Source organism: Lagopus muta, chromosome 1 (assembly GCF_023343835.1).
Source record: "Lagopus muta isolate bLagMut1 chromosome 1, bLagMut1 primary, whole genome shotgun sequence".
Classification (NCBI taxonomy): Eukaryota; Metazoa; Chordata; class Aves; order Galliformes; family Phasianidae; genus Lagopus; species Lagopus muta.
The window spans coordinates 190960336-190977989 of NC_064433.1; the positions used below are offsets into that span (position 1 = coordinate 190960336).

At 45.0% G+C, this 17654-nt stretch overlaps 2 protein-coding genes across 4 annotated transcripts in view; one reads left to right on the forward strand and one right to left on the reverse strand.

Moving 5' to 3' along the window:
• Positions 1 to 5589, reverse strand: part of LOC125693946 (ubiquitin carboxyl-terminal hydrolase 35-like) — a 27672-nt gene extending 22083 nt beyond the window's left edge. The window contains exon 1 of one of the 3 annotated variants that reach the window (XM_048946476.1): positions 5476 to 5589. The gene's annotated coding sequence lies outside the window, so the exon portion shown is untranslated. Of the gene's footprint in view, positions 1 to 2564; positions 2765 to 5475 lie in introns of those variants that run through there. The other 2 variants (XM_048946496.1, XM_048946487.1) reach the window with 2 other exon arrangements.
• KCTD21 (potassium channel tetramerization domain containing 21) lies at positions 5564 to 16618 on the forward strand. The gene is made up of 2 exons (XM_048946514.1): positions 5564 to 5688; positions 11085 to 16618. The coding sequence occupies exon 2, from the start codon at positions 11115 to 11117 to the stop codon at positions 11895 to 11897; it is 783 nt and encodes a 260-aa protein (XP_048802471.1). The 5' UTR covers positions 5564 to 5688; positions 11085 to 11114; the 3' UTR covers positions 11898 to 16618.
• The last annotated feature ends 1036 nt before the right edge of the window (positions 16619 to 17654 follow it).

The window sequence follows — 17654 nt, forward strand, 5'->3', positions numbered from 1 at the left end:
AATACCACTGGAGGAGGAAAAAAATCCCACCATCCAAAGGAAGGCTGATTAATGAAGTGATTTCTTCTTAATTAAAAAGAAATAATGATCTACTTTTCTAAATTCTCTGGAGGTCTGGAAGTACAGAAACAAAGGTCACCTTTTACTGACCTTAACTCCTGCTCAAACAGTTCCTTTTATGTCAGCCAAGACATTGCTATTCTTCTTGCTGCATCCTCCAGGCAGCCAGGCAATTAGAGTTCAATCCTGCAGGATGCTGAGCTGCTGCAGGATGAAAGTGACTGCACACAGTAGCTTCCTAGAGCACAACACTCTGCTCAACAGTACTCTGTGAAATTTCTGTGAAATTTGCCATGATTTGGTATACTTTTTCAAAGAAACTGCTGTCACACACCTTCTTGAGTCTGTACTTCAGGACATCAAAGCAGTTTTCAGTTCTAATGATTTTTTTTTTTAATTATTTCCCTGCAGGGACCACATGTGTCCTTAGTCAGAGATGTAATGGAGATACTTTTGGTCTGAAGTACCTGCCCATCCATCCTGTCAAAGAGGAGGAACAGGCTGCAACTCATCAACATCATATCCAACAGATATTAACAGACCAGCAGGTATTAAATAGACACAGAAAATCCCTCTTGTCATTTTCCTATGACTTTTTTATTTTTAAGGCTCTCTAAATCATAGAATCAGAGTGGCCTAGGTTGGAGGAGACTTTAAAGATGATCTAGTTCCAATCCCCTGCTGTGGACAGGGTTGCTGACAACCAGCCCAGGCTGCCCAGGGTCCCATCCAACCTGGCCTTGAGCAACTTCAAGGATGGGGCATCCACAGCCCTCTGGGCAGCCTGTGTCAGTGAATAGCTATGGTCCAGTGAATAACTGCAAAGAAACTGCAATTTCCCTACAGAGCTGGAAATCTTCAAACAAAGGCCCCCAACACAGCTACCATATCCCCAACTCCAATGTCAACATGATTATGGCTTACACATCCACTTATACTCTTAATTTAGCCAGGATCTAGTTATTCTGCTAAATCACCTGAGTTAAAGGAATTGACGTGACTCCAGAGCAGTCTGTGCACAGCTGAAGCACTCCCAATGACTTAATGCTGCAGTTGCTTTCTACAGTCCACTCAATAAACATGATTGCTGCTTCCCTTTTTACTGCTTTCTTAATTATTCTACATCCTGCTACTCATTACCTGAAGCCTTAGCCTTCCTTCTTTATTTGCATTATAATAACTTCTGGAGGCTTCAGCTGAAATTGTTTTGATAGGACAAGAGCTCACGGCTTTAAGTTGTGCCAGGGGAGGTTCAGGTTGGATATAAGGAATAATTTCTCCTCCAAAACAGTGGTAATGCAGTGGCACAGGCTGCCCAGGGGGGTGGAAGAGTCACCATCTCTGGAGCTGTTCAAGAACTGTTGGGATATGGCATTTGGGGACATGGGGCATGGTGGGGTGGGCTGGGCTTGGGAATCTTACTGGTCTTTCCAACCTTAATGATTCTATGATTCTGTGTCCAACAGCCAACAGATTGTATATATATAGGAATGTATAGAGAGGAACCTATGCTGTATTCAAAGCAGATAGCATTCATGCGATTGCAAGACTACAACATAAACTCAGAGCTAATAACTTCCCAGAAATGCAGCTAAATAGCCCTTTAGGAACCAAAGTGAGACTCTGCCCACCTGTGGTTATAGCAAGGAAAGCTGTCAGTGCAGAAACCTGGCCAACTTTTTGCATGTAATGGCAGTCGGCATCTCTAAATTCACCTTCTCTTCTCAAGGAGATCACATTTTCTTCACTTCCCATCCCAAAGTGCTTTTCAGTGACAGCTTGCACTTGTGCTGTATGTCTCCAACTTGCTAAAGCTAATTAATTCTGTCTCATCCCAGCGGAGGGCCCTTGGTTTGTTTGGTCCACAGCAGAGGAGGCTGAGGGGAGGCGTCATGGTGGCTGCAGCTCCTTAGAGCGCAGTGGAAGGGCAGAGCTGATCTCTGCTCTTCGGTGACAGTGACAGGGCCCAAGGGAACAACATGGAGCTGTGTCAGGGGAGGGCCAGGGTGTGAGGAAAAGGCTGTGCTCCAGAGGGTGGCGGGCATGGAACAGCCTGCCCAGGGCAGTGGGCACAGCCCTGAGCTGATGGAGTCCAGGGAGCTTTGGGACACCTCTCTCAGACATTGGGTTTGGGCAGTGCTGTGTGGGGACTCAGTGATCCTTTGACAAGGGGAAATGGTTTTAAGTTGAGGGAGGGAAGATTTAGGTTGGATGTCAGGGGGAAGTTCTTTACTATGAGAGTGGTGAGGTGCTGGAACAGCTGCCCAGAGAGGCTGTGGATGCTCCATCCCTGGAGGTGTTCAAGGCCAGATTGGATGGGGCCCTGGGCAGCCTGGTCTGGTATTCAATGTGGAGGTTGGTGGCCCTGCATGTGGTGGGGGGATTGGAGATTCCAACCCTGGCCATTCTGTGATTCTGTGATCCTTGTGGGTCCGTTCCAACTCAGGACTTTCTATGATTCTATCTAAGTGCATCTGTGTGCATTACCAAATAGTTGCCCATACCTTTACCAAAATCTGCTGCTTCTCCTGCAGTGACAGGATGGGAGAGCTGGAATCTTTTACTCTAGGGAAGAGAAGGCTCCAGGAAGAACTTGCAGTGGCCTTGCAGTACCTAAAGAGGGTCTTCATGAAAGATAGTGAGGTGCTTTATCAAAGATTTTAGTGATAGAGTAAGGAAGAATCTTAAACAAAAAGATTTACATTGGATGTTAGGAGGAAATTCTTTGCTCAGAGGGCGGTGAGGCACAGGCACAGACTGTGTAGGTTCCCAGATTGCTGTGGGTGCCCCATTTGTTGCAGTGCTCAGGCTGGATGGGGCCCTGGGCAGCCTGTGCTGGTGGGAGATGTCCCTGCTCTGGCAGGGGGTTGGAACTGGGTGGGCTTTAAGATCCCTTCCAACTCAAGCCAGTCTGTGATTTTGTGATTCTAAATCTGCAGACCACTTTCCTTTCTGCTGCAATACAGTTCTTTATCCTTTTTTTTTCTTCTCTAAAACACTCTTACATAGTTATGACCACAGTATATGATTCTCTCAGCCTTCTGTAGCTGACTCACCTTGGCTTTAATGGATGGACACCACTGCTGGCCTGGCTGCCCTCCCTGGGAGCTGCTGTCTCAGCCACCCCACCCCTTATTTCTCCCATGCTGCTCCTTCAGTCCCTGTGATGCAAACAGACTCCCAGGTCTCTCCTCTTGCTTTATGTTTCCTGCTGTGAGGCACTCAGTAGTCAGATTAAAAAAAGGCTTTGGCTCAGTGTCAAAGTGATCAGTGCAGTAATGCCAAATAAAGCCGAAGGCCCTGACATTTTATCCTCTCTGTCTCCAGACTCCTCCCAGCTCCATTCCTCCCCTCAAGACAACAGACACACACACATCTCTAATAGATGCCAGCATCCTTTTCCGATAAAGCATCTCAAAATGCATGTCATCAGCCTTCATCCCCCGGGGTGACTGCAGGAAACGAGGCACAAGGAATTACATTTCTCTATCCCATGGCATCAAAAAACAGCAGCAAAGGCATAGAAAGCAGAACTTGGACCACCACTGACGAGTCACTGGATTTATGGCTAAGCCAGCACCCATCACAGACAAAAAAATAACTCACACTAGCTGCTTTTCAATTTTGTGAATATATTGGACAACATATGCTGAAAAGCTTTGTCCTGCCTGCATTAGGCAAAGTTTCCCTTGTTCTGTCTCTCCTGTTCATGTCCCCCTGATGAACATATCTCTTTTTTCTTGCCACCAAAGACTTCTGCTTTCCTCTCTAGCCAGAGCTCTCAGCCAGGGCACAGCTCTGCATACAGAAGCACCCAGATCCCTCACTGACCTTCAGCCCGGTGTCCTTCCTATTATCATCCCCAGAGACTGTAAACACATTCACTCCGGAGGCTTGTTGGGTGTTTTTTTTTGAGGTATTTATAGCATAAACATCACTCTTCTTTCATCACATTTTTGTCTGCATTTCTGTGTATGGAAACAGATACCCTGGAAGTAGCCCAAACAAAAGACATGTCCTCTTCACTAAAGCATACCAGACCAACAGCTACCAACGCTGGCTGAGAATCATCAAACACTGCCTAGCTACTCGGAGATACACCGACCTCCAATCTTTCTGGCACTGCCTTCAGGAAATAAGGAATATGTCCCTCATTTTAGACATCAATTTCTCCTGCATTCTGAGCCCTGAGCATCCCTCCTTTGAGCACTCCTCCTGTGTTCTGCCCCCTGAACGTCCTCCTGCTGAGCAGCCCAACCCCCAAACAACCCTCTCTCTTCCTGCATCTGAAGCTCTGGGCATACCAACTGCTGAACAAACTCCTGCATTCTGAACTCCAAGCATCTTTCCCACTGGGCATCCCTCTTTGGAGCATCCCTCCTGCATCCCAAGCCCTGAACACTCCTCCAGCATCCTGATTGCAAATATCCCTCTCTCTAAGCATGCTGACCTCTGAACATCCTTCCTTCGTGTATCATCCCTATATCCTGATACACTGAGCATCCTGACCCCCAAGCATCCTTCCCTCTGAGTAGCCTAACCTGCAAATAACACCTTTGCAGCTAGACCCCCAAGTATTCTCTCACATGAGCATACCTATTTCTGAGCATCTTGACTCCTGAACACCCCTACAGCATCCCTCCCTCTTGCATCCCTTTCTTTGAAACATCCTAAAATATCCCTCCCTCATAGCTTCCCAGCCCCTGAGCATCCCTCTTTCAAGTATCCTTCCTGTATCCTGAAGCCCCAAGCATGCCAACTTCCAAACATCCCTCTCTCTGAGCAGCCCGACCACCAGACAACTGTCTCACATCCCAAGCATCCCTCCTGCGTCCCTCTCTAAGTATCCCTTCTCCCAGGCAACTCTTGAGCAACCCAGTTCCCCAGCATTTCAGCCCCTGACCATCCCTCCTTCAAGGATCCTTACCTTTGAGCAGCTCAAGCCCTGAACATCATTCCTGTATCCAGACTCTTGAGGATCCCTCCTGCATCCCTTCCCTGGAGCATCCCTCTCTGAGCACCCCGACCCCCATACACCAATCCTGCATCCCGATCCCCCAAAACTCTCCTCCTGTATTCCTTCCCTCTGAACATCCCTCCTGCATCCCTCCCCACAGCAACGCTTTCTGAGCATCCCACTCCCCAAGCATTCCAATCCCATTCGAGCATCTTGTGCCTTGAAGCTCTGAGCATCCCAACCCCCAAGCATCCTTCTCTCTGAGAAGCCTGAACCCCCCTCCCGCATCCTGATCCCTGAGGCATCCTTCCCTATGAGCATCCCGACCCCAAACACCATCCAACATCCCAATCACCGAGCACTCCTCCTGCATCCCTTCCCCGGAGCACCCCGCGCATCCCTTCCCTCTCATCATCCCGCACACCCCAACCCCTCCATCCCCTCCTATCCTTCTTTACCTCACTCCGGAGCCGTGCCCGGTCCTTCCCCTATCGCTCCGGGCGGGCAGAAAGCCGCAGCCCCGCGGGCAGCTCCGGGGGCAGGGCGAAGAGAAAGGAACTACAACTCCCAGCGCTGGCCGCACCGGGATCCAGCGTTCGCCGCGCCCCCGCTTCCTCCTCCGCCTCCTGCGGGTCCGGGCGGGGACGGGGCGCGGGGCTCCGGGACCGCAGGTGGGTGCGGGGCTGCGGGGCTGCGGGGCGGGGGGAGCGGCGGGGAAGGGCTGGGGTCAACCCGTCCCCGCCCAGAGAAGGGAAAGTGAGGCACGGGGTAGCGGGAGAAAGGCTTTGGGATGTTCAGGTTTTGTGTAAATCGGACTAACCTAGTTATTAACAATGACATCGTTACTGGTACTGTTAGGATTATATATTACTATTATTTTAGTATGTCGTGCTGCTTGCCGATGATTTGGGGTATTTCTCTGGTTCTGTCACCAGTTCAGGCTGCCCAGGGCCTCATGCAGCCTGGCCTTGGGCACCTCCAGGGATGGGGCACCCACGGCTCTTTGGGCAGCAGTGCAGGTTTGGCAAGTGATGTGGACATTTAAATGGGATATTAGAAATCAGTGCAAAGCTTTACAGGGCTGGCATGACCTGGGAACAGGCTCCCTTCCTGCTGGCTATCTGCTTGTCAGCACAGCTTGTGGGTTTTGGTATCATGAGTGCCTCATTTCAGCTTTTATCCTCTGGCTCTTCACTCTGTGTTCCCCCCTGTCTTGTCCTCTAGGTCCTCCTTCAGCAGCTGTTACCTTCATTTCTTCTTCTTTCTCCCCAACACCTGTGAATACTGTCATTCCTCATATCTCAGTATGAGCCTGACCTTTATTTTATATTTTCTTCCCCGCACTGTTTGCCCATCAGCCATATTTCCATCTCCCTACCTCCTTCTCTTTGTCCCAGACTGTTCACTGCTTAAACCTAGAGGGCCACATCTGTTTGCATTCACCTGCAGCTCTTTGCCAGCAGTACCAGCCTGGAGCATCTGCCAGGAGATGCTCAGAGCATCAGGGAGGTCCCCACGCATCACTCAGAGCAAGCCAGGGATGTTAGAAAGCTCACATTCATGCTTCCCTTTTCATCTCGTTGGCAGAGTATTTCAATGCTAATACAGCACGGTTAGACAATAAAATCCAAGTCACTGTTGCCTGGCACTGCCACAGGCAGCAGATCGATAGGGATGCTTCCTGTAAGGAGGGGTGAGCTGGCATTTCCTGCCCTGTGCCTGCTGGGAGTTGGAGTCCTCTCCTGCAGCTCGCTGACAGAGCACTGTGATGCCTCAGCCAAGTGTCCACAATGAGGTGGGATAGACTTCCATCTTGGAGCCATGGGAAAACATGGGGTTTTCCTCTATAGGATTGCTATAAAGAAGCACAAAGTGTGTAGAGTCCACACTGCAGAGAGCTGAGGATCAGCTGGGATTGGTGAGAGTGCATCAGTGGTACACTAAGGGAGGGTTAAGCATCTTGTCACAACATGGTTTGTCCCACATCCTTCTTTAAACCCAGCTCTCACGTGATGCGTGCCCACTGACTCTCACTATGGAAGCACTGAACTGAGGTTCTTAATTTAATTTTTCTTTTCTAAATACTTTCTATTTTATTTCCACCCTCCGTATGCTGTTCTTATGTTGTTTTTTTTTTCTCCTATCATGACTTCTAGACATCAAGCTACCTTTGCTGTAGTGCCCATAACACAAATTTCCAGCTGGTGGTCTTTTTTCTCTGCAAAACCATCCCTTTGAGAAGGGGCTGGGAAGAAGATGGCTCTCCAGATACGGCCATAGCGAGTGCTATGACTCTGCTGCCTCCATCTGTGCCCAGACCCAGATTTTGCAGCTTAATGATAATTTTTACCAGGGTGTTTTGTGGAAATTGAGATTTTTTTTTACCTCAAACCAAAATGCTCTGCTGTAGTCAGATGTGCTGGAGCAAAGCAGTTGTAGGGAGCTGGGAACAGAGCCCAGCACCGACGGAGCACTGCCTGTGGCTGATTATCTATGTGACATTAATGCACTCTAACAAAGCAGTGGGGCCCAGTGCTGGAACAACCATCTTCTCTGATCAAACTCTACCTACCGTCTCTCACAACCACACAGGTGCTTGGATACTTTTTTCCCCATTCCTCCTTTTTTAGCTGAAATCAATCGGGCTGCTCACAATGCAAAATCGCTTCCTGCAGCGCATGACCTGGCCAGATCCGCTGACATTTATCCAGACACCACGGCTCTCAGCAGCTCTCCTGGGCAATGCTCAGAAACAGGGAGGTTTTTAGTCTGGCTCCTTCTCCTGATGCTTAGCAGAAATAGTCCCTGTCATGCTTGAATGTTCTTGCCATTTAGGCTCTCTTCCTTGTGCCCACCTGAATAATTCATCTCCTGGTTTTGCTGTGCGTGTGCTTTGCCGCTTGCTGTTACTCCGCAGCTCTTTCTTAACTAAGCTGCATGTTTCACTGTCTTAAGGATGAGTTTCCAAAGTTTTGGTGTGAAAGGATGTTTTAGATGTTGGGTATTGAAGGGGACACTGTACCCGTGACCAATTGCTGCTGCTTTTCCTTCCTCACTCCCAATAAATACTTGTGCTTAGGTTTACTTCTCAAGGAAATCAAGGCTTTGCTGCACGTTCTCCCAAATAAAAACTTCATTTTGTTTTCTATTTAGTATCTTTTGTATCTTTTCTCTGCCCTGCCAGTAATTACAGTTTTGGCTAAATGAGTGTTATCTTCATTTTGTTAATGCAGAGACAGCTTTCTTCAAATCTTCAGTGAGGCTCTTAAACAGAAATGGACATGCAATCTCTTCCATGTTCCATCAAATTGTTGTTTTGGGGTAGATTGTTTTTAATGGGAATGACCCAAATTAACAATTTTGATCTGGATAAGCAACAGAAAGGCTCACGTTAAATAATGACTTGACTTTATATATATCAGCATGTGTCAGTAAGTGAAAATGAATGGATTTTGTCATTTCCCACACTGTTTCACGGCTGCAATCTGGTGTTATATTATGTGCTTTCAGAGTGATTTGTATCCAAATACATTTGAATACAGATGTAACTTGGTGTTCAGATGTACTGGCACACAAATCACTCTAACATCACATAATACCAGTGCTATTGGCCAAATTCACATCTTTAAATCTCAGATTAAATCTCAAAGTGATCTGATCTGAAACGGACTTCAAGTTCTGCTTTGGGAGCAGCTACACAGAGGTCTTTACTGTAATTCTCTGCTTCCAAGAACCATAACCCATTTTGTACTTCCACCAGTGACTGCAGGTTGTGGCCACCTACGTCCATATTTTTGGATCAGAATAAACTTTAGAGCGTATTGAGTTTGAAATGAAAGTCTGCATCTGACCACTGAATTTTTGGGCCATCCAGTGGCCTTCAGGTGGCATCCAAAGGAGGGGAACATCTGCCTGCAGGTGGCAGAGAGCCTGAGAAAACTCCTGTGGCGCAGCTAAGGAGGCTTAGGCTCAGTAATCTGAAAATATGATCTGTGAAGAAAGAATGGAAAGAAAAAAAAATGGGTCACTGAGTCTGAAACAGCAGAGGAAGGAAGAAATGAGCGTGGCCTTTGGGGTCACTGTCAGTACTGCTTCTACAGCTTGCATTATCTGCAGGGCGACGCTTCTGTTCTTGTATGAAACTTGCAAAGAAATCCACGTGGGGCTGTTTCTTGTGTCATACTGTGTTTGCAGAAACACTTTCACAGGTACATTGCAAGTTCTTAGGGGAAACACTTGCCACTTGTACCACAGAATAAGATCAACTGAAGCCTATATATGACCTGTTTAAACAGCTCTTGACTCTACATTGGGTAGAAGCCTTCAAGAATGGGAAGTGTGCTGAGAACAGAGTGCCATAGGGAGTTCAACACTGCAACGAGGTTTTTTTCCACAGTATTTTTGGCTCAGCTTAGTAACAAGGATGGTCTTTGGTCTGAGGTGGAGGGGGTGCTGTGTTGGTCTACGTGTGCACCTTTGTCAATTGTATTGGTTACAAGGGGTTAGGACTCACACAGGCAAAGCACACATAGGATTTAGGGAGTTGATTATTTCCCTTAATCACTATGCACTGACATACACACAGTGTGCTAAGGGCTAACACAGGCTAAAGAAAAGAGGGGAATGTTAAAGTAGAAGTGAAATAAAGATTCTCCTTAGACTCGTTCATTAGCTGATTTAGTGTGGATGAGTTTTTCATAGCAAAATGGGCTTGCTGTCTGAAGGTGCAGTTGTTCTGGCCGTTACCACCATTACTCAGGTTTTAGCAGCCGTAAAGGAATCGATATCACAGCACATGATGATGTCCTTCCAGTCTGTATTCTGATGTGACTACTGAACTGATAATAGTCTTATCCTGTCTATGATTAATCTATAACCAGTTAGGAAAATGCCTGCATGTAAACTTCATTTTAAGAGAGCTGTTGGGCTGCTTTCTGTGAAATGACCATAGCTAATAAGACAAGAGCTAACTCGTATCTCTGCAAGCAAGCACTGATGGGCTTCCTGTTGTTTTTAGTCAATTGTCAACAGTAAAACTGGGAAGGAACTGTTGATGGGTTTGGATTCAGTGAGCAAGGAGAAACATGTGAAATGGAGCAGCCGCATTTGCAAGTCTTCAGCTAACAGGAATGAGAGCACAGCTTCTCAGTACAGCTAAGCTGGTTTGCAGTAGAAAAGTTCTTCCCTCCTCTTCCTTTGCACCAGCCCTGATATTCATCTGGTTCAAAGATGTAACAGAAGTGTATTCTGTATAGAAAATGAGTGAGATTGCTCTCTGAACGGGTTCAGTGTTGGGTCAGATAAGTGCCAGAGATGATTTAAGAGATAAGGGAAGTATGGTGGAGGGCAGAGGGAGGTGTGTTGTTTCCAGAAGCAGTGATGCTTAACTGCATCATAAAAACACATCCTCAGTTTGTCTCAGCTGACTGCAGAGGAGCTGCACAGAAGCTACGTCAACTAAGGATACAGTCCAAATTAATTAAGAAGTGTTTTCTAAGGTAAAGCACATTGGAAGGAGAAAGCTTGGTGTGTTTTATTTTTTACTGAATAGAACTGCAAAGAACCAGGGAGCTCGCTGGCTCCTTGGTAAGATGATTGCACACCAGTGTGTGTTTGGGGATTCTGCTGCAACAATCTGTTGCTTTAATTAAATCTTGAGATGCCATGGAAGATGTTGGGATGTGTCTGGTTCTTATCCTGCCCTTATTTTCTCCATTGTCACGAGGGAGATGGGAATGGTTGAGTCCAGGATACAACTCTGGAAATCAGTCGTTTTCTGCTGTAGGCACCTGTGGGAGGGATTTCACATTTAGCACGACTGTAAAGCTACGGAAGACTCATGATTTCTGGCAGTAAACTGAATGAAACAAAGCCCTGATAAAAACTATTAGGAGAAGAGATGCTTATTCTCACGACACAGCCTCCAAAAATGTTTCCCCACTTCTGTTTTCAAAGATAAATTATTGCCATGTAGTTACCCATATATATACCGAAACCTTTTTTCCCTGTAGTTTGATCTTTTCAACCATGTTGGATGTTTTTTATTTTTTTATTATTTTTTTTTTAGCCTTAGTCGCAGCATCGTGGCTTTTCCATCATGTCAGAACCCATCACGCTCAATGTTGGAGGAAAACTTTATACCACCTCTCTGTCCACCTTGACTAGCTTTCCAGACTCCATGCTGGGGGCCATGTTTAGTGGGAAGATGCCAACCAAGAAGGACAGCCAAGGCAACTGCTTTATTGACAGAGATGGAAAAATCTTCCGCTATATCCTGAACTTCTTGAGAACTTCTCACTTGGATCTCCCCGAAGACTTTCAGGAAATGGGTTTACTTCGACGGGAGGCAGATTTCTATCAAATCCAGCCTCTGATTGAAGCCTTGCAGGAGAAGGAGGTGGAGCTTTCTAAAGCAGAGAAGAATGCCATGCTCAACATCAGCCTCGATCAGAAGACCCAGACTGTTCACTTCACCGTTCGAGAAGCACCCCAGATTTACAGCCTGTCTTCCTCCAACATGGAAGTGTTCAGTGCTCATATCTTCTCCACTTCGTGTTTGTTCCTGAAGCTTCTTGGTTCCAAACTTTATTATTGCTTCAATGGAAACCTCTCTTCAATATCCAGCTACCTGCAGGACCCCAACCATTTGACCTTAGATTGGGTTGCAAGTGTGGAAGGTCTTCCCGAAGAGGAGTACACGAAGCAGAACTTAAAGAGACTCTGGGTGGTGCCAGATAATAAGCAAATCAATAGTTTCCAGGTATTTGTGGAAGAAATGCTAAAAATAGCTGTCAGTGATGGTTTCTGCATAGATTCTTCTCATCCACATACTTCAGATTTCATGAATAATAAGATTATTCGTCTAATTCGATACAAGTAGGAATGTTTTTTTCTTATGATGCCATCATGGAGATAACACAGGTTAAGTGTTTCCCTTTAAAACACACACTTACAGCCTAATTCAGAATCATGCTTACCTGGATTAAGAGTCACTAACAGGGAGATGATTTTCCTTTAATGTATTTACCGATACAGTCTTTCAGAATATGTCTATATTCTAAATAGAAGGAATATTGTCTAGCACCTGAATTAAGGATTGGTTCTGTCTCAGCCTCCACCTCTAACCTGCCATACAACTGTGGGGAAAATCACTTATCTTCTTACTACATTTTCCAGATGAAAAATGGGAATGATCCTTAACCTGCAATGTAGGGAATGCTCAGTCATCAGGGTTTGGAAAGTGTCTGGAGATCAGATGTGGCGAAGGAAGCCCGGAGACATAGTGAGATCAGCTGTACAGAAGGAAGCCACGGAGTCACAGTGCAGCAGAAAACAGCTCAGAAAGGCACATTTTCCTTGTCTTTGCCATGTAACCCGGGCAGAGGACCCAAGAAGCTTGTTTCGATTCATGGAGAAGCCGCCTCTCCACATGGACACGTTGAATCTAGATGTAAAGGAAGGTGCACATTGCCAGTGAGTAGAGGATCCTGTCTGTTCTGTCGCCATCTGAAGATGACTTATTTTTTTTTCCTGAACCGTGTGAGGAAACCACTGCTGTGTTCTGCTTTCAGGGAAGCCATGGTTGAATGATGTGACTGACTCTGGGAACAACCAAGAAAGCCGTAACAGAGAGAAAGATGTCTTTACAAACTGACAAGATTGTGTCTGTTGGAGAACCTTGCTTTGGATGCTCTTACACCTTGACATTTTCATTCCAAAGGCATCCAAGACAACTATTCCTTTTCTTTCTCTTACAATGCTGTATTTGTCTCGAGGATGCTCCCAGAAACACTCTCTGAGGTGATGACAGCTTTAGAGGGAAGACGTCCCCAAATATCATCTGAATGGTTGGGTTTCTTCTGACTGGACATGACCTTCCCTTGGGAAGTCTCCCTTCAGCAGTGTCTGGAGCTTATGGGATGGCTTTTGGGTAGGATGGATTCCATCTGAAAGGACTACTTTTCCATCATCGTCTCTACTACTTTTAATTACAAAACTAGAGGCTCAGTTTTTCTACCTCTATACACTGAGCCATTTTTTTATACCACTGTGAAATGTCAGACTGCTAAAGGCACCATTTTACCTTCTTGCTTGGCTTCAGTGTCCAGTTGTCAGAGAGATAAGGCAGTGGGAAACAAAGGGTGATGACAATGGTCAAGCCCTTTCCTAAAAGCCTGATCCTTGCTATGATGAAGATCATAGTCCCCTAGCTGCGTGTTAGCTCTAGATGCCACTTTTACCACGTTCAAGGTGGTTCATTCTTCAGCTGACTATTTTTAAGAGTATCTTAGCTGTCTTTCCCTAGTCAGATCTCTATGCATGCATGAGAGACCCTCCAGAACTTTTCCCATTCCCTCACGTGAGATAGAAGGGAAACTGCAATAACCAACTTTAGTGTTTATAATTTTATTGCTTCTTAGCACAGAGGTACAAAGCTCAATATTGCTCTTGTTCTTTCTTTTCCCGGAGCAGCTAGGCTGTTCTTACGTTAAGCTGATCCATGAGGAGCAAAAAAAACCTCATTAATATCGTTATAAAAAAACTGTGAGATAAATATATTCCCACTGTCCCAAGCTGTATTGCATGAATAACACAAATCAGCATGCTGATGGTAAAAGTGTTCATTCACTCTGTAGCTATTGGCAGCCTGTTATAAATCTCCTTCCCTGTCTGCCTCGGTGCAAGACTCACCAGCATGATGGTGGAAATGAGACCATGTTGTTAGGCTGTACTGACTGGGACTGAAGTCCAAAGAACCATTAAGCCTCGCCACTTCTTGTGAATTTTGAGGATTAGAAGCAGAATGCTGTGGCCAAATTTCAACTTTCAACTTTTCTGCCTTCAGTTGCATTAGGAAGAACTCTCTTTTTCCTGTTCCTGTCCTGAATTATGAAGCAGGAGTAACATACTCCAGAAGATACAGTGTGCCACTGACAAAGCAGAGCAACACAGATGTGAATCCTGTTTCTGCTGAGAGATTGCCAGTCAGTTGGACATTCATAGTTATCATCTATGCAGATGCTATTATTATGATCTGTAAAATACCATTCGTGAACTCTCTTTCATCAAATCTATGCCTTCAAACAGATATGCCTCTGCTGAACTTATGATAAAAGCTTTGGGGAGATGTCAATGGTAATATTTTTTTTTAACTCAAGCCTTTGAGAGTATTTTTTAAATGATTTGTAACAGCAGATTTTGAATGTCAGGACTAAATGAATAATTATCTGTAATAATTAGTTTGCTCTTAGCTTGAGTTTATCCAGGGGCAAGAGCAGTGGGCTTAAAAGGGGAGGAAGTCTGTTCCAGAATTCTTGAACCCATCAGCTTATTACACAAACAATGGACCACTTGAATCCATGTTTGTCTGTGCTCAGGTCACTAAAGTAGGCAAAGGTATTACTGACTACAAATCTCTGTCATTTATCAATATGCAGAGAGATGCAGAATTTCCAGCCAGCGTAAAGACACCAATGAAAACAGGCCTTGGGAGGAATAGAAGAGCTTCAAATACTTCTTTTTGTTGAGGAGAATAAATGTCTTTGAGAATGAGATACTATGTATAGTACCACAGCAGTTCTGCATGCTACCGAGTGAAATAAGTGGTAAGTGAATCAGCTGGGATAGCAAACATATGTTATATAAATACAGCTGCTACTTCAGACAACATGCTAAGCTAAATTTATAGCTGTACCCTAATTCTGCACTCTGTGAGTTATGCTGTAATGACTGTTTATAGGAATGCTCTCTCTCTAAAGCATTTCTTTGCCTGTTATCTAGATAGCAAGCTTTTGTTTACCTTCTGTTTCAGAGCCCTGGAGGTAACTTGCTTTTCTGTCACCAATCAGCAGCACTGATGATTCTTGTTCTCAAGCTGTCCTGGCTTAAAGAAGAGTGAACATGCACAAAGCCATGCTGTGTGCTTAGGGTACATCACAATCCCATCACTTAGTCATGAAAAGCACTCGAAACGTATTAGCAGTAACAACTACAAATCATTTCACTGTTGGAGTGGAATACTTTCTCTTGGAACAGACTTCTGATTTTTTCCAGTAAGCGCCTTAAAACAAGGAAAGAATCTAGCAAGCTTTTTTTCCCGTCTAGATTGAAGTGAGTTTTTTTCCACATCTCAGATCCTATCTCCTGTTCTGATTCTGCTATCAGCCTGTGTCTGACCTCCATCTACAAAATGAGGCTGACCTGCACTTTATTATTTTATTTTAATGGCCTAAATGCTGGCTGAACCACTGGATAGAGAGATCAATTGTTTTCAGAGCAGAAAAACACCAGACTTAGGGCAGACGATAAGTAAGTTACTGGCTCGAATGTAATGGCAGTTACAGACATGGGCATGTACATGGCACAGTGGGATTTCTTAGATGACAGAAAGAATATTCTAAAGTATCTTAGTGGAATCCAGACAGAATCGCTCACGGGTTTTTTGGCTTGATATCTCTAAACTGCCTACTAATATCTAATAATAATGAAGGGACTGAAACCACGCCTAAAGACTGAAATGGCTGATGAATGCTGCTGTTGTTAAGAATCATTAGAAGACTGTGAGATGAATGTTTGTTCCTACGGGTGATGGTAGGGGAATAAAAGAAATTGGTGCAGAAAGTTAGATTTGGAAGAATTCCTAAGTTAACAAGAAATTCAAGATTTAGAAGGAGAGCATAGAAACTCTAGATGCGTTGCCCACATTTCAACTTGGTTGCTGAATATAAGTTTCTGCTTGAGCTCACTTAGTAAATCTCTGCAGTCAATCAGTTCCCATTCTAGAAAAGAAAAGGCTGGAGGAGTCTGTATGTAATGTTCAATGGAGTAATAAATACTGCCTTCAGCCCTTGCCAGGAACTGTGTAAAATAAATCTATGACCTTCTGACACTTCACAGATAAATGGAGAAGTTATGAAGAGTACTTTATGTGAGAATTTCATTTTCATCCCATACCATTGAACTTGAACTTGGTATCTCAGAATTGCAGTGTTTTTGGAAATATTTAACTGTCCTGGTTGGTAGCCATTCTGTAACAGTTCCCTTATCCACACACTGGATAGAAACCACATGCTGGCCAGAAACAGGAAACAAGCACTGGTAATGGGACCCTCCCATTAGAAGTCTTATGTGTGAATTAGTATCTGAGGTGATGTAGGTATTCCATGTGATAAGAGCTGGATCCAGCATAAGTGTGCAGATCATGCTCTCAGATTCACTCAGGATAATAACAGGGATGGTTTTCCTATGGATTCAGAAAAAAATGAAAAAAAAAAAAGAAAAAGGAGCTATACGAATGAATAATTTCTATTCTTTTCCTCTTGCCGTTCTCCCTCCTCTTATGTTCTTGTTATTCCCACTCCTAGCTGTTGGATTTCTCTGTTGAACAGAACTTGGTTCTTGAATCACTAAAAAGCCAAACTTTTGAATGAATGGTTTTAGAAAGGCATCAGAAGATGGGTTTTGTTTCTTACCATTTTCACAGACAGCCCATGGGATATCACATTTTAATATCTGGTTGCATTTCTCTGCCTGTAGCTCTTCTGGGAACTGTTAATAATATATGTTTTAGAAGACAATAAATAAAATGTGAATGAAGCAGTAGATGGTCTGCCTGACATACATTTTCATGCAGGAACATCTGCTGAATCTGTATTTTTTACTCTTAAGACTTTTAACAGTTTGTCAATGCAATGCTTACCAAGAAGCCTCTATGACTAAGAATCACAGGAAGCTCACAAAAAATATGAGAGCTGATGTAGAATAGACCAGATCAACGTACTTCTTCAGTAATCCAAGCCATTCTTAATGACACTGGTCTTCAAATGTCTACAATGCAGAGATTCAATAAAATGCATTTTTGAACAAATCCTCATACATTCGCACAGCCCCACTGTGGCCTCATCACCCAACATTACATCCCCCAGGCCCAACGCCACCCAAATCACTGCTGGTCTCACACCACCCAACCTCACATCAGTCAGGTCTACCACCACCCAACATCACTGCTGGAGCCACAGAATCACAGAATGGCCAGAGTTGGGAGGGACCTCAAGGATCATGAATCTCCAACCCCGCTGCCACATGCAGGGCCACCAACCTCCACATTTAATACCAGACCAAGCTGCCCAGGGCCCCATCCAACCTGGCCTTGAACACCTCCAGGGACGGGGCACCACAACCTCTCTGGGCAGCTGTTCCAGCACCTCACCATTCTCTCTGTAAAGAAATTCCCCGTGACATCCAACCTAAATCTTCCCTCCTTCAACTTCAAACCATTTCCCTTTGTCCTGCTGCTGTCTACCCCTTTCAAAGAGTTGATTTCCCTCCTGTTTGTAGGCTCCCTTTAGGTACTGAAAGGCTGCACGAGGAAAGCCACAAGAGTCAACCCCGTGCCAAGCTCCACACCATCCAATGCCATACCTGACCTCATAACACCTAGCACAAATCTGACACAACATTCAATGTCCCTCTCAAATTCAATGGAGCAGGATGCATGAGGAGCTGCTGAGTTCTCTTGGTTTCTTCAGCCCAGGGAATCATAGAATAATCGAATGGCTTAGGTTGGAAGGGACCTTAAAGATTATCCAGTTCCAACATGCCGTGTGCTGGCTGCCACCCACCAGCTCATGCCATCCAG